The sequence below is a fragment of the Sciurus vulgaris genome (assembly GCF_902686455.1).
Source record: "Sciurus vulgaris genome assembly, chromosome: 16".
NCBI classification, from domain to species: domain Eukaryota; kingdom Metazoa; phylum Chordata; class Mammalia; order Rodentia; family Sciuridae; genus Sciurus; species Sciurus vulgaris.
This window is the reverse complement of record NC_136477.1, coordinates 66,241,560-66,263,660: the sequence shown is the minus strand read 5'-3', so window position 1 is coordinate 66,263,660 and position 22,101 is coordinate 66,241,560. Positions and strand designations below refer to the sequence as shown.

General features: G+C 33.8%; 1 protein-coding gene across 2 annotated transcripts in view; it reads left to right on the top strand.

Moving 5' to 3' along the window:
• Window positions 1–21,333, top strand: part of LOC306646623 (zinc finger protein 610-like) — an 827,359-nt gene extending 806,026 nt beyond the window's left edge. Inside the window, exons 3-5 of one of the 2 annotated variants that reach the window (XR_013759897.1) lie at window positions 432–524; window positions 658–724; window positions 8,407–8,533. Coding sequence is in view for 1 of the 2 variants with exons in the window: in XM_079115257.1 (XP_078971383.1) it covers window positions 8,407–8,536; window positions 9,065–9,191; window positions 21,231–21,328 (355 nt within the window). In the remaining variant the exon portion in view is untranslated. Of the gene's footprint in view, window positions 1–431; window positions 525–657; window positions 725–8,406; window positions 8,537–9,064; window positions 9,192–21,230 lie in introns of those variants that run through there. The other variant, XM_079115257.1, reaches the window with a different exon arrangement.
• The last annotated feature ends 768 nt before the right edge of the window (window positions 21,334–22,101 follow it).

Below are 22,101 nucleotides of genomic sequence, written 5' to 3'. Positions count from 1 at the left end.
CCAGAAACCTGTGTTTACTTGTCTCTATAATGGGAAATGATTTTAGAGAACACAGATGGAAAATGCTTTTCATGGAGGCTAGTAGTAAATGTATGTGCTATGGCCATGGCTGACAAACCACCTGAAAAACACTGCAGAAATTAATTGTTTAATCATTATCTGCCACTCGCATGAATTTTCTTTTCAATGCAATAACATTTTCACTGTAGGCATCAATGTCATTTATATTTCCAACATAAAAGGTTGAATCTTCTTTGTCTGAATTCCAAATTCCAATTCACTGGTGGTTCAAGTTGGTACAACTAATTCTGTTTCCTTGCACTGCTTTTACTTTGTGTCCCCAATAAAAGGGTTGCCTGCTCCATGCGTCTATTAGCTATGTTTTGAAAATGACATAGAGACCTTTTTTTTTTTTTTGCTGATTTGTACAGGAGGGTTCAGATTACTTCTGGCTGGTGTCATTCCTTGTTATAAACTGAACCAGGATTTCCCAGTCCTAGAAAGAAAGCCCCATAAACAATCAGGTATAAAAAAAAAAGGTTCTGTTTATATGGAATGTATGTACTTATTCTATATATGCACAAAGGTTCTGGCAATTCTCTTACCTGTTTTTCTTTCAGGTGAGAAATACAATACCTTATCTGTATTTTTTCTCAGGTTCAAAAATCTGGAGAGACACTGCCCTGAATGAAAACAGGGAGCTTTAAGCAGAAAGCTACCAGAGGTAGGTTTTCTCCCTCCAAATGCTGGCCATGGCCATTCCAACCCAGATACAAGATAGCAAGCAAAATATATAAAAATCACGCACACACACACACACAGACACATCAATAGAAATCCTGCTTTTATTTAATAAGTGCCATTAACCAAGTTCTAAAATAATAAGAATAGTTGTATGAGTTATGTGATGTAGTGGAGGTGTTTGGGCTTTTAAATTAGACACAATTTTTTCTTGTACTGGGAATTGAACCCAGAGGCACTTAACCACTGAGCCACATTCTGAAGACTTTTAAAATTTTATTTAGTGACAGGTTCTTGCTAAGTTGCTGAGGTTGGCTTTGAACTTGAAATCCACCTACCTGAGCTTTACAAGCTGCTGGGATTATAGGTGTGTGCCACCATGCCTGGCAACAAAATTTATCTTGATTCCAAGTTCACTTGCTCACTTAGGGCTTTCACCATAGGAAGAAAAATATCATAGACTGGTGGTTAGGTCTAAGGCCAAATTGCAAAATAAGGAGTTGATCTTTAATCGTGAATCCTCACTTGCCACTCAAGTGGGGCATATGTCAGCAGTAGGCTGTCATCTTTCTGCAGAATATTTTCAGCCACTATCTGAACTTCTATCTGAGCACATACATTTCAGCACATTCCCAGATTGTGTGGTGGATTGTGGAGAGAGAAGATCATCAGAATCACAACTCCATGTATTGTTTTCCTGCATGAGGAGAGTTGTGATGTGTAGTCTGTATATTTCTCAGTTCTTCCATCTTCCTGAGCTCATTCTTCTGTTTGGTGGGATGATGATACTGTGCTTTGAACCCAGAGGTCCTTTAAAACTGAGCTACACTCGTAGAAATTCTTATTTTTAATTTCAAACAGATGCTGAGTCTGTCCTTAAACTTGTGACCAGACTCATAAAGTTGCTACGATTACAGGTGTATGCCAACCTGGTTGAATCCTCCTGAATATTCTAAATGTATGGGAAGCAAAATGTGAAATCCAGAACCCTGTCTCACAGCTTAAACCTTTATATATATGTTAATAAAATCCTAAAATTTCAGCTCCCTGTTCATATTTTCAATGACAACTTCCCCTAACCTCAATATTATCAATTATTTCTCCCTATTATATTTCAAATGAGCACATTATTTTTTAATTATTATTATTTTTTTTATCAAGAACTGGATAGAACTTTCTATAGGATTTGTTTTCTGCCTGGGTGCAATGACAAACGTGTAAAATCCCAGAGACTCAGGTGGCTAAGATGGTAATTTCAAGATCAACATCAGAAATTTAGGTTGAAGAGAGGCAACTTAGAAACACCTTTCTCAAATTTTTGAAACGCAGACTGGATATGTAGCTCATATTTAACATGCCCCTGTGTTAAATCCCCAGTACCATAGAAAAAAGACAAAAGCAAAGGCTTTTGTTGTTGTTATTATTTATGAGAATTTCACCTGATAGAAAAGCAGAGAAAAATTACTTTACCTTTGTAAAACTATGTGCTTGTATTCTCCTTTTATCTCTCCAAGGCCAGACACCTTGTCAAAATATCTTTGTGTTGAAAGTTCCCTTGATGGAAATTATGTGAGAAAGTTCTCCTTTTCTCTCTGATATTTTCTTGGTACTGTGTTTCAAAACTATCTGATATGAGGATCCCACAGCTGGCACATCTAATGTCTCTTGAAAGTCTAGTGAATATCAGTACTTCGGCCTTATCTTGTTAGACAGCAGACTTAATTTAAGGAGTATAGATTTTCAGGGAAGTAGCTGAGTGTCCTAGAGGTGGAAGAAATCTCCTGGGGTACCCTTCATCCAAAATGTACTTCAGTTGTTTCCTGACCTTGGCTAATGTGAATACTATTACAGTGAAGATGAAAATGCAACCATTTATTTAACATACTGATTTCAAATACTTTGGAAATGTATCCACAATTATTATTCTGTTAGGAACTTTCAACTTTTAAGACTTTTTAAAAATTGGTTTTACTAAATTCATTTCTAGCAGTTTAAAGTGTTTCTTTCTTCCATATCCATATAATTGGGGTACTTTTTATTCTTCCATTTTTTGATAGTAGCCATTCTAACAGCTGCACTCAAGTCACAGAAACTCTTATAGTTGAATGGTGCACTATATTTATGATGCAAGTTTGTTAGAATCGAGGCTGTCTTATACTCATGGAAAGAAGGTGATGTGATCCTATTTTAGAAAAAAACAGGGATCTGTCCTTTTAATCCTTTTTCTTAGCTCCTTGTGGAGATTTTAGCTCATGGAAATGCTTGCATACCAATATGGGGTCTCTTCTTTGTGATATACTGTGATATGCACATGTGCATTTGTCATTGCTCCCAAAGCCTGGAGGTTTAGGATGTAGTCCATTGAATGGAAAAATTTGAATTTCAGACAAATTCCTTACATAAAGAATTGCTTAGTCCTGGAGTTATTAGTGAGGTGAGCTGAGGGAGAGGGCTCATGAAGTACTTCACTTCCACTTGGGCTGCCAGTCATGGACTGTATTTCCCTTGTTAACTCTTTGGTGCTGAATAGAAAAAGCTCAACTGTTAGCAACAGCCTTATGCAGATTATGCTGACAAATGTCTTAGGAAAAATTGGGACCCTTAAGTTTTAACTCCTCTTCCCTGGTCCCATGAAATAAAACCCAGGATTCTTACATTTTCCTAGAAAACCACTCCTTTTCTCTGATCTTTATAGTCATGTATATCTAGTCTCTTTCTCTGTGTGTACCAGTTAAATTAAAATTCAAACCTCAAGAAATTTAGAATTAAATGTGCTATGTTTATGACCCAAACTGTCTTCCTCTACTCAGAGGAACAGTGGATTTAAATATCCTGTCCCAGTTATAAGGGTCATTCCCCAAGGAATGCTAGTATACTAGTATAACCCAAACTTTCCTACTCATCTGATGGTAGAATTTTTTTTTTTTTTTTTTTGTGGTACTGGGGATCAAATTCAGGGCCTTTTGCTTGTGAGGCAAGCACTCTACCAGCTGAGCTAGATCCCCAGCCCTGATGGTAAATTTTTTTGCTTTATATGCCTCTAATTAATTTATAAGTTTAAGACAGATTCAAAACAGGAGTAAATATTGATTTGGCATATCTGTGAGTTGATCTAGAGTCAGGAGGTTCATATTTTGCTACATTTTTATAATCATTCCACTTAATATCTTCTTTCTGGTGGGTGGTGTGGGGTATAATTCCAGTGTTGCACACATTCTGCACACAATCCCAACCAGTGGTCTGAGCCTCTAGTTCTAATATCTATCTTTTGGTTGGATTGTATTATTCATTCGCATTAAATAATTTTCTTGATATGATTGTATTTATATGGTCCTTTTTATTGCACTTAACAATAAAAACAATATTTAGATACATATGGATTTACTTATCTAATTTTCTCTATTGTGATTTCTTAGTCTTTATATTACTACAATATTATAATTTCATAACATACATTAGTATCAGGTAATGATAGCTGGTACTTTGCTTTTATATTTCTGAGAGTTCTTGGCTAATTATATATATGTAAAAACTTCCTGGAGAATTTTGGATGCTTTTGCATTGTTCCCTTCTTTAATTTCATTGAGGCATTATTATAGTTGACTTGGAGTAATGGTCTTCCTTATGATAGCTTTACCATCTATACATAAGTTGAGCAATTGGTTCTTTGATGTACTTCTGTGTATTTTTATTTTCTTATTCTGCACATTTTTAAATATTCTTACATATGAAATACAACATTCATGTGACAACTTTATAAAATATACATGGTGTTTTTTAGTATTTGTCAAACTTAATATAACATACATAATATAATATAGCTTTACCATCTATACATAAGTTGAGCAATTGGTTCTTTGATGTACTTCTGTGTATTTTTATTTTCTTATTCTGCACATTTTTAAAATATTCTTACATATGAAATACAACATTCATGTGACAACTTTATAAAATATACATGGTGTTTTTTAGTATTTGTCAAACTTAATATAACAAAAATGTGTCTAAATTCTAGAACCATTATTTTAACAGCTTAGTATTTATTTCTTCCTAAATATACATCCCTTTTATCCATGCAGCTGGGTTTCAACTCAGGAGGAATACGTTTATGTCTTCATATGTCCAGATGTTGTAATTTCAGTCTCTGTTTCTGGTGGTGGTGTATCATGTATGTTTGATAAAAGAAAATTCTGCACATGGATAATAGCAGTTTAAACTATATCTTCCATTTATGAGAATGCCTTTCTTCCACATGTTCATCAATACTATTTAACTTTTTGTATGTGATGTGATTTTATTTTACATTACCTAGTTTCTAAAGATTTTTAGTTTTTCATGATTATGGAACACTTATACATGGCATATTTAAAGTGAATATTCAAGTCTCTTGCCTGCTTTTCTTTTTGCAGTCTGTAGTTTTCTTATTATAAGTGTTTGATTATATATGAGGTAATTAGGTCATTTGTCCTTATACCATTTCATGGAATCATTTGATGAATGAAATTTTTATTCTAATATTATATAATTTATGAATTTAAAAATACTATTTTGTGTAATTTGAAAATAATTAAATTTTTTGTTGTTCTTTTTCCCTTATTGGTATTGGGGATTGAAACTGGTGTTCTATTACTGAACTATATCTTCAGCTCTTTTTTAAATTTTATTTTCAGACACATTTTGATAAGTTTCTTGGGTTGATCATGGACTTATGATCCTTCTGCCTTAGCCTCTAGAGTACTGGATATTTTAGTTGTGTACCACATTATGCATCCTATCTCACTTTTTATGTCAACTTCTGTCAGCTTTGTATTTTCTTTTATAGTTTACTTTTCATAATTCTTATATTTATATTTAGTATGTGAAAATGGGTTATGTAGTATGAGGAAAGCATACAATAGCATTTTTACTATCATACAAATATCCCCATATCCTAGCCTTTTTCTTTGGATAGAATGCCATTTTGTTTTTCTTTCCTACACTACAATCTCTATGATTTGAAACTGTCTAAATAGCAAAAGACTTATTAAGAGTTTTGTCTTGAGTTCCATCATGTATTAATTTTATCATGTGGTCTACACTGATTGTTTTAACTTTATAACATCAGTCTATTGTGGCATGATGGTGTTTTGGTCAGTGGTAGACTTCATGTAAAACAGTGGAATGGATATATCAAAGGGAGTCACCATGTAGTAATATGTCCCAATTAGATACTTTTCAATATACTCAGGTACTTGGAAAATAGCAGAATCAACTCACAATAAATTTCACAGAATATATTCACTTCAAATGAGACATCATTATATATACATATATGTATGCAACAACATAGTATATAATTGATATAATTTTTACTTATTGAATTATTGAATTTACCAGGGTCTCTCTGAGAAACTAAGTGATTCACTAAGTTACTGAGGCTGTCTTTGAACTCTTGATCCTCCTGCTAATCCTCCAGAGTTGTTTGGAATACACACTTACTGCACTACATCTGGGTCATTTGCTTTTTAAAAGCACCATCATTGACTTTGGTGATTCTTTGTTATGTTTATTTTCAATATCTTCTAATTTTACTTTTTTGCTTAGAATTTTCTTTACTCTTCTATAAAATTTATTTGTTTCAAACTATTGAGATGGATGATTTGCTAATAAATTCCTAGACATTTTATGGTTTACTAATTTATTGAGATATGATTTATATTTCCAATCATTTGGGTTTGTTTTTGGTTTTTAACTTGAGTTGGTATCTCCTTTGATTGGTCTTTGCTTTAAGTTAGTTCCTCCCTTTGCTGATTTACCTTGCTGTTTTCCATTTCCTCCACATGGAATATTTTCTTGAGAATGTTCTCCAGCACGTGTTTTCTATTTGTAAATTCTTTTAACTTTTGTTTATCATGAAAAGATTTTATTTCATCTTCAAATCTGAAGGTTACTTTTTGGGGTATAAGATTCTTTGTTGGCAACCACTTTCTTTTAGAGCTTGACACATGTTGTTCTAGGCCCTTCTAACTATTAGAATCTGGGATGAGAAGTCTGCTGATATTCATATTGGTTTCCCCCATATGTAATCTGATTCTTTTCTCTTGTAGCCTTCAAAATTCTATCTTTATTTTATATATGAGGCATATTCATTATAATGTACCTTGTTGTGGATCTGTTGTAATTTTGTACATTCTGTATTCTGTAACCCTCTTGCATTTGACTTTCTGTGGTGGGTGAGACCCAGGGCCCAGGGTTACGCCACATGCATCTAAGATGGAGACTGGCAGAGAACTCAATGCACCTTGAGAAAAACAGGAAGTATTTACCATTGGCTGTATGATAATTAGTTCAGCCGCTTAGCACATGGACAGATATAGCTTACATGTATACTTGAGCACGTGATCGCTTGATCTTTAATAGGATTGGATGGACATATCTGGTTACAATTGCATATACATGAGTCTGCTTATATATTGAGGGTGTTATCTGAATAAAGCAGAAGCTGCTTCATGAACCTCTGAAGTGTACATGTCATTTTGTCCCATTGGTCGGTGGCAAGCAGCAATTTTCCATTTCATTCATCAGGTTTGGGGAATGTTTTAATATGACGTCATTGAATAGGTTGTTCATTCCTTTGGTTTGTATGTCTGTGCCTTCCTCAGTCCCAATAATTCTTAAATTTGGTCTTTTCATGATGTCACAGATTTCTTGGAGGTTTTGTTCATGATTTCTTACCATCTTCTCTGGTCAACTTTATTTTCAAGATTAAATATTTTGTCTTTATTATCTTAGGTTTTTTTCTTCCAAGTAATCTAGTCTGTTGGTGATGCTTTCCATTGAATTTGTATTTAGTTTATTGTTTCCTTCATTTCAAGGATTTCCATTTTTTTTTTTGAGAATCTCTATGTCTTTGTTGAAATGATCTTTTCCTTCCTGAAGTTGCACTTTGAACTGCTTATTGGAGTGATCATTCCATTGCCTGCATTTGCTCTTTTATGAAATCCTTTGCTTTATAAATCGTTTTAATTATGTATATTCTGAAATCCTTTTCTGACATTTCTTCTACCATGCTGTCACTGGGTTCTCTGAATGTAGAATCCAGGTTTGTTTGGAACATTTTCTTCCCTTGTTTTTTCATGTTGTTCATGTATCTTCCTCTCTAGCAGTGCAGATCTTTGGTGTTGCAGTTTCCCACCTATAGAATTATAGTGACCCTATAGATTTCCAAAACCTCTTATTTAAGGGTCATATCAATATTAGCAGCACCCAGTACACATAGTATGCAGCCCAAAACCAAATAGCCCCTTTGAAGTTATTAACAATATTGTCATAATAAACAGAGAGGATGTGTTCAATTATTATGTACAGTATAACAGATAGATTTGCAATAAGGTCTGCAGTTTCTAATGGAGGATAAAGAGGAAGGAAAGCGATGTAGGATGTAACTGTTAATGGGATAAGAAAAGAGTATATAGAAGTTCTAGATTGTAGAAAGTGTGAAAGTGTAATCAAAAGAAGTTGATTGTTAGCATGATAAAAGTGAGAGAAAGACTCTGAGGAAACAGGTAAGCAAAAGAAAAATAGAGCAAGAAAAGTAAAGAAACAAAAACTTACGATTTTTCAAAAAGAAAAAAAAAACTGCACTATAACAGTTATGTATTATTCAAACTTCCCATTCTTTGGTAGCCTGCTGCATAAGAGGTACATGACAATGAGTTTCCAGTTTCCAGCAGGCTTCTCAGGATGGGATTTGTCCCACCTAAAGATGGAAGCTTCCACTTCTGAGATAATCCAAGATGGCCACAGTGGCTTACAAGTATGTTGGCAAATGGGGAGCTGCCACTCAGGGCATGGGTGTGGTTGGCTGGGCGTCCTAGGGGCAGAGTGTGGTTGGTTGGGAAGGGGTCCTGGAGCACAGCATGGTCTGTGTAGTTCAGGGGTCCTGCAGGTGGGGTGTGGTCAGTTGTTCTGGGAGTCCTGGTGGCAGGGTGCATTCAATTGGGCTGACTGGTCTTGGAGATGGGGCTTTGTCAGTCCATCCACAGATCCTATGGGTACTGGCTATTGTCTCAAAATTGTGGCAGCCACATGTAATGAATCCTGTGGGTACTGTGGCAGTGAAATTCCAGGCAACAGCAGGCAACTGGCATTCCCTTGGTGGTCTGAAGTTGGTCTGCAGCCTAACAGTAGATAATCACCTCTTCAACAGAAGTTCTTTGGTCAATCCAAGGCCTGATGCTTTGAAAGCCTCCTCCAGTCAATCCATTGTCTGCAGCCACTGTCAGATGAAATTCAGGCTGCTTCCTTCTCCTCTGTACTATTTATTTATCTATTCTTATTTCAGGAACTGTTGACATTCAGGGATGTGGCCATTGATTTCACTGAAGAGGAGTGGAAATACATTCAGCCAGCTCAACAAAACTTATATAGAGATATGATGTTAGAGAATTACAGGAACTTGGTCTTCCTGGGTATGCAGAACTTCCCTTCACAATTTTTAATTAATTATGATTATTTAATTTACTTCCCTTGATGAATATCTTCTGGGAACATCTCTATAAGAATGTGTTTCAGATTTGAGCTTTCAAGAAAAACAGGCCACTTTTGGTATAAATAAAATGTTAATGACATTCCTGTTAGTCTTTAATCTCTCCTTTTCTTGGTATGTTATTTATCCTTCACTTAAGAAAACTGATACTGAGAGTAATTCAAAGATATAAAATATTGTGGCCTACACTTATAAGAAGACACAGTTGAGAGGCCCAAAATTTAAGGAAGAAGCCAAACTTTAAAATAGTGATGGAGAAGTTATCTAGCAGAAAAAAAATTCAGAAGCTTAGATTTATCTCTCCCATTATCATTGAATATGTACTGCCCTATGTTTATCATGTTTTAAAATTCTTTAATATTTTTTGTGTGTCTACAGTGATATCTCAATTCATTTAAATTAACCACCCAATTTCCCTTTGCTAGTGAGTGACGGCATGATCTAAAATATTTTCTATTATTTGTGGGTCTCCAGGTGAAAATGTGCACATTTTTGGAGAATTCTAGGTCAAGCCATTTTAGTAAATTTATATCCTAAGGCATTTTAATATTATTCATATATTTATTCATTAAAATTCACTTACATGTGCTCTTTATAAATAAATACTTATTATGGATTTTCTGAGAAATGAAAGTCAAGTTTCACAATAAGTGCTCTTTTTTGGTATGTAGTAAGAGTTGCAGAATGTAGTTATATGAAAACATTTGTAAATAATATATCTATTGTTGGTTAAATTTTTCTTTCCTTTATTCTTTCATTTTATAGACTACATTTCATTTTGTAGAAGAGGTTTCCTCACTTCACATAACACTTTTATTTTTGTCCATATTTTATGAATGTATGACAATTTCCATTACTTCACAAACTAGGACATTATTGGAATTAAGATATGCATGATTCTTGTTTCTATTGCCAATAAAATTTTATATGCTTTTACTTGTTTGTATAAGTAATATACCTTTTTTAAATGAATTTTATATTTTATCCAGATTGATTTTTTATCCTGCATATGTACATAGTAATGTAATTTTTATATATGAATGTAATAGGGATAGGATCCAATGATACTCTAATAATGGGCTATATCCCCAGCCCTTTTCTATTTATATTTGGAGAGAGGTTCTCACAAAGTTAGTGAGGATGGCACTGAAATTATTACCTCTGTGCTTCAGAATTACAATAGTAATTCTGTATGATATGCATGCCATTTATATATAATTCATGAATTTGTTTTCATTTATAGGATGTAGACCATAGTATTTTAAAAGTATCTTTCAAACATTTTTCAATTCTTTTTATTTTTATATTTTGTTTGAAATTTTAACTGTGATCAAAACCACAAAACAATACTTGCTCTCGCACTATATTGTGCATACTGTTCAGCAATATTAATTCAAATTGTCACAAAATACATCTATAGAATTCTTACACCTCAAAAAATCAATAAATATATTTCCCTGTAATCAAGTGCTTATTTCTGTCTTCTCCTATCATTGATGGCATTCTCATTACTGTTCAGAACGTTTTTTGAATGTTTGGTTTTTTTCTTTGTTTTTAGTTGCCTTATATATGTAGAGTTCTCCCATGTTTTTCTTTGTGGTAGTGACATATTTCTGTTAACATAATGTACTGAAGATTTATCCTGATTATAGATTTTGCAAAAATTTATTATTTTTTAACTTGAAAAATATTCTGTGATTTATATATTCCAAATTGCTCCATCCACTCATTTCAAGTGATATTTAGTTTGCTTCCTCATAGTAGCTCTGTTGACTAATGCTGTAATAAAATTTCATGTTCAAATGTCTTAATTTGTTGTATATGCAAGGCCTTATTACACTCAGATTCACTGTTTGTCTGTCTTAATTGATATCACTATTACCAATTAAAATTTGCAGTTTTTATTGTTCTCAAATCATGAAACAACATTCTCCTAATTTTGTTTTTATTTTGAATATTCTTGATATATCCATAAAATTTTAATATTCCTTAAAATTTCTACAATAAGTTTTTTCTGTCTTTACAAAAAATATCATTGGGAGTTTGAGGGATATTCACATGGAGTCTTAAGGTAACTTTGAGAAGTACAAAGTTCTTTTAATTTAATTTCTAATTCTGGAAAAAGATTATGTTCAAGACTGTTCAATCAATTGCCACATATGTGTGGATTTTTGAACATCTTTTCCACTTTTGATTTCTAACATTATTCTCTGATGATCAGAAAATAATTGGCATCATCTAAGTAATATTGTCATAGGCTGTGCAAGGGTTTTATTGTCTCTCAAATTTGTTTTCATGTAAAATCTTCTAGACATATATATATATATACATATATTTTTTTTCCTCTTTAAAATTTTGTCTATATTTTTTCTTAATATTCCTTACCCTCTTAAAACATGTTGAATATCCATTGTATTATCATCCAAAATCTACCCGTTATTTCCAGATCTCTGTATCTTTGGAGACAGAAACCAGTTTCTCACAATATTCAAGGAGCCAGAAATATTGGTGTATGTTTTATATTTCCCTTATTCTACTTAGAGTGAAGGCAGCTTATAGATTTTTTTCCTAATTGCATAATGTTGTATAAGAAAGGAGAAAAGGCTTTGGTTGATAAAAGTAAGATCCATTGCTTCCCTATACTATATTGCTCTCCATAGAAATATAGTCATCTTTGATATTGTGCTCTCTACAATAATTTGTGTAATTTTATAACATATTTGTGACTGTACACTTTTATGTAACATGTTTCTGAAGTAATGATTACCTTGGTTTACTAATCTTCTACACTGCTGATGTCCTGACATTGCTAACTCTGCTATAATTTTCTGTTATATATACAAAATATATTCATCCCAGTATACTAAGTAATTTTCTTAAACTTTCATTTATTTCAGCAATGACATCTCATAAAACCAAAGAATTTTCACCAGACCAGGGCATAAGACATATATTTCAAATAGTGATTAATGGAAAGTATGGAAAGTGTGACCTTGACTATTTACAACACAGGACAATGTGGAAAACTTGTAAGTGAGAATGAACAACAGAAATTATATTATCAAAAACCATGCTTAATTCACCAGCAGAGAATTCATACTGGAGAGAAGTTGTGCAGATGTAAAGAATGTGGCAAAACTTTTAATGCAGAATCAGACCTTATTCACCATCAGAGAATTGATAATGGAAAGAAACCTGACCAATTTACAGAATGTGGCAAAGCTTTCTATCAAAGATCATACCTTACTCAACACCAGAGAATTCATACTGGAGAGAAGCCCTACCAGTGTAAAGAATGTGGCAAAGCTTTCTGTGAAAGATTGGAACTTACTAACCACCAGAGAAATCATACAGGACAGAAGCCCTTCAAATGTACAACATGCAACAAAGCTTTTAATAACAAATTGTACCTTATTTGTCATCAGAGAATTCATACTGGAGAGAAGCCCTACCAATGTAAAGAATGTGGCAAAGCTTTTTATCAAAGATCATACCTTACTCAACACCAGAGAATTCATACTGGAGAGAAGCCCTACCAGTGTAAAGAATGTGTCAAAGCTTTCTTTGAAAGATCAAAACTTACTAAACATCAGAGAAATCATACAGGAGAGAAGCCCTTCAAACGTACAACATGAAACAAAGCTTTTAATAACAAATTGTACCTTATTTGTCATCAGAGAATTCATACTGAAGAGATGCCCTATCAATGTAAAGAGTGGGGCAAATCTTCCTATCAAAGATCATACCTTACTCAACACCAGAGAATTCATACTGGAGAGAAGCACTACCAATGTAAAGAATGTGACAAAGCTTTCATTGCAAAATCAAACCTTATTTGCCATCAAAGAATTCATACAGGACAGAAGACTTACAAATATACAGCATGTAACAAAGCCTTTAATGAAAAATCAGAACTTAGTCACCACCAGAGAATTCATACTTGAGAGAAACCCTACCAATGTAAAGAATGTGGCAAAGCTTTCTATCAAAGAGCATGCCTTACTCAACACCAGAGAATTCATACTGGATAAAAGCCTTACGAATGTAAAGAATGCGGCAAAGCTTTTAATGTAAAATCAAACTTTATTTGACTTCAGAGAATTCATACTGGTGAGAAGCCTTAGGAATATTCAGATTGTTGCAAAGCTTTTAATAAAAAATTATGGCTAATTAACCACCAGGGAAGTCATACAAATGCAAAGAATATGATGAGGTTTTAATGGAAAAGTACACATTTCTCACTAGCAGAAAAATCATACTGAAAAGAAATTGTATAAATAAAAAGAATATGACAAATATTTGTCAATAATTATTTTTAATTGTTTCCAATTAGTTATATATGACAGTAGAATGCATTCCGAAAATTTGTACACAAAAGGAGAACAAATTCTTCCACAGACTACAAGTGTTGCAGACACAAAGGTAGTGTAATCACACATTTATTCAGGATAATGATGTCCAGATTATTTTACTGTCATTCTCCTCCTTATACTGATTACTTTCCCCTCACTACCTTCTACACAATCCAGATTCTTCATTCCACCTACCTCCCATTATGAATCACCATTTGCCTGTCAGAGAAAATATATGGCCTTTAGTTTTTATGGTTTCACTCATTTCACATATTGTGGTAATCTCTAGATCCATGCATTTACTATAAAATGTCATAACTTTCTTTTTAAGTGTGAATAGCATTCCATTGTCTGCATATACTATATTTTCTTTATCCATGCATATGTTGAAGGCCATCTAGGTTGGTTCCCTAGTTTAGTTATTGTGAACTGAGCTGCTATAAACAATGATGTGGCTGAGTCACTGTAGTATGCTGGCTTTAAATCCTTTGTGTGTTTATATCAAGGACTGGGATAACTGGGACAAATGGTAGTTTCATTCTGTGTTTTCTCGGAAACCTCAATAAAATTTCCAGAATGGTTAAATCAATTTTTAGACCAAGCAGCAATATATGAGTGTTCCTTTTCCATATATCCTCAGCAAAACATATTTTTTATGTTTTATTTTTTTAAAAAATATCATTGTAATAGGAATGGGATAAAATCATAACGTGGTTTTGAGCTGCATATCTCTAATAGTTAGAGGTGATGATCAATTTTTCATGTGAGTTGATCATTAGTAATTTTTCTCCTGTGAAGTGTTGGTTCAGTTCATTACCCCATTTATTTATTGATTTTTTTTTTTTTTTTTTTTTTTTTTTTTTGGTGCTGGGGATTGAACCCAGGGCCCTGTGCTTGCAAGGCAAGCACTCTACCATTTGGGCTACATCCCCAGCCCTGATCTGGTTATTTTTGGTGTTAACTTTTGTGAGTTCCTTACATATTCTGTAGATTATCGCTTTATCTAAGGTGTATATGGTAGATTTTCTTCCATTCCATAGGCACTCTCTTCACGTTACAGATTGTTTTCTTTGCTGAGAAGATTTTTATTTTGAGTCCATCCCTTTTATGATTACTTGAATCTACTTCTTGTGCTTTTGGAGACTTGTTAAGGAGGTCAATTTCTAAGTTGACTAGGTGGACATTTGGTCCTACTTTTTCTTCTATTATTTGCAGGATCTCTGTTTTAGTGCCTAACTTTACTCATCTTTGCGTTGACTTGTCCACAGGGTTAGAGATAGAGTTATGATTTCATTTTGTATTATACGAATTTCCATTTTCCCCAGCACCATTTCTTCAATAGGCTATCTTTTTTTCAATGTATGTTTTTTGTGCCTTAATTTAGTATGAGAAAAGCCTATTTATTTGGTTTTGTCTCTGTGTGTTCTGTACCATTGTACTACATGTCTATTTTGGTGCCAATGCCATGCCATTTTTGTTACCATTACTCTCTAGGTCTGCATTGTGATCTCTCCTTCTTTACTCTTCTTACGATGTATCACTTTGGCTATTCTGGGTCTCTTGTTTTGCAAATAAATTTCACAATTGCTTTTTTAAATTCTGTGAAGAATGTCATTGGTATTTTAGTAGAAATTACATTAAATCTGTAACAGTCTTGGTAGTATGATCACTTTGATAATATTAATTCTGCATATTCTAGAGAATAGGAGATCTTTCCATCTTCTAAGGATTTCCTCCATTCCCTTATGTAGGATTCTTTAGTTTCCATGGTAGAGTTCTATATCCTCTTTCATTAGGCGATTCCCATTTTTTGAAGTTATTGTGAATGGACTAGTTTTAATAATTTTTGCGCCAGTTGATTCAATACTGATGTATAGTAATGCATTTGATTTATGGTATTGGTTTTAGACCCTGTTATTTTTCTGAATTTGTTTATTAGGTGTAGGTATTTTCTGATGGAGTTTTTGGATCTTTTAAATGTAGAATTGTGTCTTTGGAAAATAATGATATGTTACATTATTATTTTCCTATTCATATCCCTTTAATTTCTTTCATGTGTCCAATTGCTCTGGCTAGAATTTCAAGGAGTATGTCAAACAGATGTGAAAGAGGGCAATCATTTCCTTTTCCAGTTTTTATGGGGAAGGCTTCATTTTTTCTCTATTTAGAATGATGTTATCCTTTGACTTAACATAGAAGACTTTCACAATGTTGAGCTATGTTCCTACTATCCCTTATTCTTCTAGTGTTTTAAACATGAGTGGATCTGCATTTTGTCAAATGTATTTTCTCTGTCTATTGAGATGACCATATGATTCTCAACTTTAAGTCTATTGATGTGATTAATTATGTTTATTGATTTCCATATTTTGAACTAACCTTGCATCTCTGGGAGGAACCCCATTGGATTGTGGAGCATCATCTTTTTAATGTGTTTTTGTATGTGATTTGACAGAATTTTTTAAAAGAATTTTTGGGTCTGGTTCATCATGGATATTGATCTGAAGTTTTCACTCCTTCATGTGTCTTTCCCTTTCTTTTCTTTTTTTTTTTTTTTTTTTTTTTGTATCAGCACAATACTCATAGAATGAGTTAGGAAGGGTTCTCTTCTTTTCTATGTAATGTTATAATTTGAGGAGTATTGGTGTTTATTCTTCTTTGAAGGCATTGTGGAACTCAGCTGAAAATTCATTTCTGGTATGTGGCTTTTCTTGGTTTGTAGAATTTTGATAGCATCTTCAATTTTATTGTTTTTATTGGCTTGTTTACATTGTGCATGTCCTCTTGATTCAGTTTGGGTAGTTTATTTGTCTCAAAATTTGTCAAGGTCTTCATAATTTTCTATTTCATTGAAGTATACATTTTCAAAATAATTTTATTTTCTTCTGTACTTCAGTAGTGTCCATCATGATATTCCCTTTACATCATAATTTTAGTAATTTTGGTTTTCTATCTCTTTCACTTCAATATGTAGCTAAGGATTTATCAATTTATGTTCTCAAAGAACCAACTTTTAATTTTGTGAATCTTTTCAATTGTTTTTTTTTGTTTCAATTTCATTAATTTCAGCTCTGGTTTTAATTACTTCCTGTCTTCTACTACTTTTGGTGTTGATTTGTTCTTTTTCTAGTGATTTGAGATGTAAAGTTAGGTCATTTAATTGTTGACCTTTAATTCTTTTAATGAATGAGATCAATGCAGTGATCTTTACTTTTAGGCCTGCCTTCATAGTGTCCCAGATGTTTTGATATGCTTTCTAGGTGTTGTCACTTACCTCTAAGTACATTTTTAAGTTTCCTTCCTGATTTCTATTGCAGTCCATTTGTTATTTAGGCTCCAGGTGTTGGAGCAGCTTTTATTTTTATTTTATTATTGATTTCTAGTTTCATTCTGTAATGATCTGATAAAATGCAGGGTAGTATTTCTGTTTTTTGTATTGGATAATTGTTGCTTTGTTTTGTAACATATGGTCTGCTTTAGAAAAGAATCCATGTGCTGCTTTTGTGTATTTGATCAATGATGAATGATATATTCTATATATGTCTGTTAGGTCTAAATTATTGATTGTATTATTTAATTTTATGGTTTCTTTACTTAGTTTTTGTTCAGAGTTTCAATCCAGGGGAAAGAAAGGTGTACTAAAGTAAGTGAATATTATTGTTTTGTATTCTACTTGATTCTTGAAGTTGAGAAGAGTTTGTATGTAGATGCTCCATTTTTGGGGGAATATATATTTAGGATTGTTATGTCTTCTTGATGTATAATTCCCTTAAGCAGTATGAAATGTCCTTCTTTATTCCTTCCAAGTTTGGCTTGAAGTCCACTTGATTGGATATGCGGATGGAAACCCCAACTTGTTTATTGAGGCCATATATATGATATGTTTTTTTTTTTTTTTTTTTTCCCAAACCTTCACCTTCAGTCTGTGAGTGTCTTTGAGTGTCTCGGTTGAAAAATCAGTTGAAATCCAAATTGGCTTTTCCCTAAATGTAGTTTGATTTGTTTTTCTCACATATATTAAAGTCTTATCTTTATTCTCTATGTCAGTTATTCTTATAATTTGTTTTAGTGTTGGATCTGTTGTAATTGTGTACACTTGTGGTCCTGTAAGTCCCTTGTATTTGATTTCCCATATCATTCTTTAGATTTGGAAAATTGTCTATTATGTCACTAAAATGACTGTTCATTCCTTAAGTTTTTATCTCCATGCCTTCATCTATTCTGATAAATCTTAAATTTGGTATTTTTATGTTATTCCATATTTCTCAGAAGTTCTGTCTATGGTTTTTTCCATCTTCTCTGGGTAATTGAATTTATTTTTAAGGGTATATATTTTGTCTTCTTTGTCTGAGGTTCCATCATCCAAGTGGTCTAGGCTGTTGGTGATGCTTTCTATTAAATTTGTAATGTTTTTATTGATTCCTTCATTTTAAGAATTTGTGCTTGGTATTTTTTTCACAATTTCTAATTCTTTATTGTGGTGATCTTTCATTTCCTGTATTTTTCTCTGATTTTACTCCTTATTCTATACTTTACTTCACAGGTCAGTTTGACTATGTACATTCTAAACTCCTTCTCTGGCATTTCTTCTAATGTGTTGTCAGTTGGTTAAGCAAATAGTGTCCAGTCTGCTAACTCAGTTGCCTGTCCTATGCTTTACACAGGATCCCCCTGTGCATAGTGAAAGCCTCAGTGGCCAAGATTATTATAAGAATTTTATATTTTCTTAGACATTGTCAGGAGGCATGAGAAAGGCTGTCTCACAGGCAGTGTTAGGCCAGGTTATGGCCACTGCTTGGCAGTAGATGAACGGTTAAGATTCAGATCTGCATCATTCATTGGTGCAGTTGAAGTAACTGAGGTCTTTAGTATCTTCTCTTGCTGTCTGCAGTTAGCTGAGGCTGTGCTGCTATTGAAGGTGTGTGTGAGGTCAGGAATTATTTCTTTGCAAACAGAACAGCTACATAATGGTGGGCTCTAAGAATGACTTTGTTCCACTTCAGTTGAAAATGTAATGTTTAATGGCAACGGTTTAATATTCTGTGTACCAATTTTTCATTTGAAATAAAATGTCACTTCATTTTAAATGCACAGATCTTGTGACAATAAGGCATTTTTAAAGAAATATTAGCTTATTACATATCTCGAGTCAGTTGCTCATAATTGCATTTCATCAACTCTATTACATGCTTTAATTAAACTAGGATAATTAAAGTAGAGTTTTAATGAGCAATAAATCTGAAGTTATCAATCCTGGAATGTTTATTGAATCATACCTTTCTCTTTTCCAACTCTTAAATCTGTGTCCATGTAAAGTTTTGAAATGGCAACACTCATAAGCAAGAAGGATTTTAAGTGCTTTTATTATGTACTATAAAATAGTGCTTCTTTATTGCTGCCCTATCTATGTATGCACGTTGCAATTCTGGGTTAATTGTACTAACTGTAATCCCTGGAGGTGAAGAAATGGCTCAGAAACTTAACCACAGTGATTGCCATACTCAGCAGTGAATATTTATCAGATGAGTAGATAAGTATTTCTTGAATTAATTAATAAATAAACAAGATAGCACATGACATCTGGAAATGTGGTGTTGAATGAAGTACACTGGAATGAAGGATTCAGTCTCAAACCTGAAAATAGTGACTTTGTGACCTTGGGCAAGTCAGATAACTATCCTCAACAAAGCTGAGACAATGGGATACCTCAGATGAAGATAGTAGTAGCTGCCCTCCTAAGTTCTTGGAGTTATGATTGCAAGTATTTATTTGTTGAATAAAATTGTAGGTGGGAAAACATGCTTTCACATATAAAGTAAACATCATGTGGCGACATTATTATTTCCATGCCCATCTCTGCTGATTACACTCTAATTAGACACATGAATATACATTAATATTCAGAGTCACCTGCTTCTTATGTCCTTCAGAACTGTTTTTAGGTAGATTTTGTAAAATAAATTTTCAGGCTTTTCTAAGTGCTGCCTACATCTGCAGACTGTTAAGAATTTTGCTCCATCAGCCCTCCCCTTCCCTTCTCCCACTGTGACGATGTTCCTGTGAAACTGAAACTATTATAATATTGGCTGGGTAATTAGGGAGGCATCACAACTGTGCACCTCATGTGCAGTTCATTACCTAGTCAAATATGAGTGACTTTTATTAGTTTCTTTGTTGGACCTTCAGTGTCAAATACAGGTCATTTCATCATTTGTTCACTCACTTATTTAAGAAGTGGGTAATTATGCTCATGTAATCTATAACATTTAACTCTTAAAACTCCAAATTCCCTAAATGGCAAATATGTTTTGCTCCTGGCCAGACACATGTTGTAACAGGGAGTTGGGAAGATTTTGCAAGACTATGTGGTTGAATCCAGAACTAGGCATGGCCCTTATGCACAACTTCTGATAATGCTCCAGGTTACCTGTCACATCTAAGGGAGAACTAAGGATCACTGGGATTCAGTCTGTACTGGCACTTGAAAGAGTGTTCATCATGATGATCTGATCATATCTCTTCTTATCCCAGGTGTTTGAGGAGAAATATTGGCCACCAATGTTTCAATATCATACATAAAGAATGTGAGGAGAGGCTGTTCTCCCATCCCTAGAAAAGAAACCCAAGAGAAGAGCTATACTTGGAGCTCAAGGTGATGTGTACCTCATTCTAGGGCATTGGAATTCTTCATGGCCAGGTCTGCCAGAAGCTTATAGACTGAAAAAAGAAATCATTTGGGCATGGGCAGGGTCATGTGTATTAAGAAGATAAAGGTAGGCCACTAAAAGTTGAATGCAACAGCTGATGTATTTGGACACTCATGTGCAGGATGGGTGGCCACTGAGGTAGAGTCCTTGGAAGTGGATGAGGAACATTACTGTCTCAGAGTGAATGGAGGTGTGTGAAATCTGAATAAGTAAGGAGAGAATATTGGGTTAGAGTGATAAAAGTGACCTTCAGACCCAGTGGTCCTCCTCAATCTTTGTCTGATTTTAGAAAATCTGAACAATATTTTGAGGATTTTATTTTTTTGTGTGAAGTGAGTATACAGCAGTATTTTGACTGTTTAATGTGAACACATCTTTTAATTATTTTTTCCAGGCTGCATTTTGATTCATTGTACACAAATGCGGTGCATTTTTTTTATTTCTATGGTTTGCATGATGTAGATTCATAGAATTCATGTCATCATACATGTACATAGGGCAGTGATATCTGTCTCATTTCACCATTTTTATAACCCCCTCCTCCCACTCATTTTCCTCTACATAATCTAAAGTTCCTCCATTCTTCTATCACCCCATCCCTCACTCCCATTTTATATCATCATTCACTTATCAGGAAAAACATTTGGCCTTTGATTTTTTGGGATTGCCTTATTTTACTTAGCATGATATTCTCCAATTGCATCCATTTATCTGCAAATGCCATAATATTATTCTTCTTTATGGCTAAATATTATTCCATTGTGTATCTTTTTGTTTGATGTTGTGCTGGTAAGGATGGGATGGGGTGGCAGTTCCTTAGAAGAATGGAAACTGGAAGCAGGGATGGGAGACATGCAGCCAATTGGAATTATGTGGACTCAAACACATCTTACTCACCTGCAGGACCACTCTCATTCTTCATGGCATACTCTGAAGGAAAACAGATGAAGCCTTATCAAACAGATGTTGTGGATAACTGGATAGGGAAAGAAAATGACTAGATAAACTAAAGACTAGAAAATGACTAGATAAAAAGAAAATGACTAGATAAACAAATTATATGTTAAAGGTGGATCTTGGAATGAACCTCAGCTCTTGAAAGGGAACTTTCTGGGCATTTTTGTGAATGCTTGTGACATGGTTCATCTCCACTTTACAAAAATGTGGCAATGTGGCAGAAGGCACTTTGTGCCAGGTCTCTGGTGTTGTGATGCCATTTGCAGCCAGGGTCCAGTGCAGACTGTTAAATTCTAGGAACTTTCTTTTCTGCATTTGTGAAGTTCAGGGATCATGAACTGGACTGCCCACCACATAGAACTTGTATATATGTGCATAATTATCAAATACTGGTGCAAATCTGGGAGTCTTTTGTGAATTACCAAATTTCTTATCTGTTAAATCATGTCTCATGAGGGCTCATGCTTTGCTGTAATCAGAATGAAAAAGCCTAGCTAGGTCTAATGGTTTGATTATTTGCTTCAAAGATGGTCCCTAGTATCCAACCTTTATTCAGTGTGTAAGTCTCACCTCTGTACAAGGCTCTGCAGATTAAAAGATCAATAAAACGGAATGAGTCTTTAGGACTTGGGGTCTAGTGAGTGGGCTATAGCTGCCTCATAGCAGTTCATTTCATGTACTGTTGTTTTAGACAACAGCTTCATTGAGCTTGATCTTCCCTCCATGAAATTGACTTTATTAGCATATCCACACTGTTGTGCATATATAAAACTGCCTATTAGAAATTTTCCTTTACTCCTTTTATTTATTTATTTTA